This window comes from Eupeodes corollae, chromosome 2, assembly GCF_945859685.1.
Source record: "Eupeodes corollae chromosome 2, idEupCoro1.1, whole genome shotgun sequence".
Classification (NCBI taxonomy): Eukaryota; Metazoa; Arthropoda; class Insecta; order Diptera; family Syrphidae; genus Eupeodes; species Eupeodes corollae.
In genome coordinates this window covers 42,142,580-42,145,401 of record NC_079148.1, presented here as the reverse complement: position 1 = coordinate 42,145,401, position 2,822 = coordinate 42,142,580, and the positions used below count along the sequence as shown (strand labels likewise).

Below are 2,822 nucleotides of genomic sequence, written 5' to 3'. Positions count from 1 at the left end.
AAGTTTGTTGCCTTTATATATGAGGGACAAATATACCCCGGACAAATTGTCGCATTTGATAATAAAAAGGTAATGATCAACTCTATGCGAAAATCGCTTAAGCTATGGAAATGGCCAAATCAAAAAGATGAACTAACATACCCTTGGAGCGATGTTTTAGGCTCCATTGAACCACCGAAGCAAATATCTAAAAGAGGAACTTTTTATGTCAAGGAACTTAGTTCCATTTTTAATTGACAAAAAAAACATTATAATTACTGTTCCTCAAATTATTTTTATTTTTATAATTAAATGTGTTTTTTATGTATGTTTTTATTGTTTTTTCGTTTGTTAAAAATTGTTATTTATGTTTATTAATGAAGTTTTCTGTTTTGTTTTTTTTTTTAAATTCGTATTTATTTATAATTAATAAATGAAATAAAGAAGCTGTTTTGTTTTTTGTAAAAAAAAAAAAAGTTTTGTGTGAAGCATTGATCCAGGGCTATTAAAATACAACACTAACTTTGCTCCAGCTCTTTTAATACAGGCAGTATAGTTAAAAATTTCAGGTGGAGCAAAGTAACCCCGTCCCTTGGACAACTTTGCCCCACTTTTCAACTTAAAAAAAAATATATTTATATTGTTATTTGAATGGTTTTTTTTGAATAAATGCATTATTTCATGTCTTATCAATGAATAAAAAAAAAAAAACCAAACAGATAAAAAAATTTCTCTTCCATTTTTAAGAGGTTTTCTAAAAATAGTGCAAAAAACGGAGCAAAGTAACCCCATGTTACGGTATCCCTTTAAAGATAAAAATAACAACCTTAAAAGAAAATAAAACTATGTCAAGATATTTTGGCCGCAGGTAAACTAAATTCACACCCAAAACAATTCACACGTGGGTGAGTGCATCTACACCTACACCAAGTGGAATGTAATAATACATATTTTCATTACTTTGCAATTTGCAACTTTTGCACCAACTTTCATTAGCAGAAGATTGTTAACGTTGTATATCGTATTTTGGTTTTGTTCAATCTCAAAAAAATATCAGAACATTTTAGCGAACTGAAACCCATTTTTTTTTCATTTTAATATTTTTGTAAGCCTCCAAAATCAGCCAACTTGAATCTCATGCCACGTAACAGATAACAATCGATTAAAGAATACTTGTAAATAAAAAAAACAGCTTTGTTTTTCTTTTTGAATTTCTTTATTCTTTTCTTTCTATCAAATTTTCATTGTGCTACAAAATTAAGTTTTATTAAAAAAAAAGAAAATAACCGACAAAACCACGTACGTCGGCCTTTTATTGCAGCACAGTCTTGGAAACTCAACTTTTGTGTTTTTAGCTTTTGTAAGTTTATTTACGGATAACTTATGAATGAAATTATTTGTTTAAAAAAAAAAGTATTATGGTATCGTAAACAAAAAGAGTATCAAAAAAATAAAGAAAAACTTCAAGGTCTTCAAGTAACGAAGACAAAAAACATCTCAAGCTCTACAAAACTCATAATTCTCATAAAATTACAGAACACTACCATACAGTCTTATACTCTAATCATCAGAGCCAGCTGAGCGTTTCGCCTTCCTTTGTTTGGGGCTCTGGCTTTGCTTTGGGCTCTGGCTAGCCTTTGGCTTGGGAGATGTCTTGGATTTCGGTGACTTGGGTGGTGATTTTTCTACAAGGGAATAATCTAATTAGGTTTCTGTTTTATATCGAATATGTAAATGAGTAAACTTACGGAGAGCACGAAGAGTTTCTTCTGGAACCCAGTCGTAATCGATGTTGCCGTCGCTGGTGGTTCCAGTTTCGATGGTCTTCTTTGTGGTGGTGAAACGCTTCCTCTTGCCAGAGGAACCGAGGAGCATCTGCTGACCGAGAACCAAGAGAAGGATGACGATTCCTCCGAGGAGAACGTACAAGAAGAAGGTCTCTCCGTCCAAACCCTCATCTACTTCGGAAATGAGGACAGTTTCGTTGAAGACAGTCTCAGTGAAGTGGGCACCGTTCGAGTCGCGGTAGTTAAGGCCAATGTTGAGTCCGAAAGGACGTCCAGCGAAGGTGTCTGAGGGTAAGAACGAGTAGGAGACGGTTCCTTCGTAGCCAGCTTTGACCTCACGGTTGTAGGCGACGGCAGAGAAGTTCTGGATGTAGTAGTTGAAGTCCATGGGGTAGCGGAAAGAAGCCTCAACGGTCTCAATGACGAAGTCGTCTTGGCCTTGGTTGGAGAAGCCGATTAGGAACTCAACGGGTTTGCCACCGGGCAGATCGAGCTGAACTCCAGGAGTGTACAGAGGTTTCGTGAAGAGCAAGTAGGTGTCTGCATTTGGAGACTTCGTCGTCTCGCCTTCGTCATCTACCTCGACGTCCTCGCCAGTCACTGCTCCATCATCACCCTCCACATCGACGAGGTCATCTTCGATGTCGTCTTCAGCGAAGGCGGAAAAGGTCTTAGCTAAAATCGAGACACAACGTTCAAGATGAATTTCAGTGTGAAAGGAGAAAGGGCGGTTGCACCCATTCCAAGGGTACCCCCACATACAACTCGTGCCACGTATTGGGAAGCGAGTCTTAGAGATTTTCGGGTATTTTTAAATATAAAAGAGCTACTTACGGCTGTTGAAGGTGCAAATGATTAGAGGGCTGACTAGCAGCAGCAGAAGGAGATAGTTCTTCATTTTATTTTTATTGATAAAATCGAATTTGTTTAATAAATTAAAATCTCTTTCAAGAGACTACTGCGGTAGACGAAGGAATGACAGAAAAGCACCGAAAATAGTTGGAAACGCGATGTCGATGTGTCCAATGAATGCGGTGGTGTAAGACAACGACGATA

At 37.0% G+C, this 2,822-nt stretch overlaps 1 protein-coding gene across 1 annotated transcript; it reads right to left on the bottom strand.

Annotated features, from left to right (window-relative positions):
• Positions 1-1,172: 1,172 nt before the first annotated feature.
• On the bottom strand, positions 1,173-2,822 carry LOC129947252 (translocon-associated protein subunit alpha). The gene is made up of 3 exons (XM_056057753.1): positions 2,601-2,822; positions 1,728-2,441; positions 1,173-1,664 (listed from the first exon to the last, which is right to left on the bottom strand). Exons 1-3 carry the CDS (start codon positions 2,662-2,664, stop codon positions 1,540-1,542), a joined length of 903 nt encoding a protein of 300 aa, XP_055913728.1. The 5' UTR covers positions 2,665-2,822; the 3' UTR covers positions 1,173-1,539.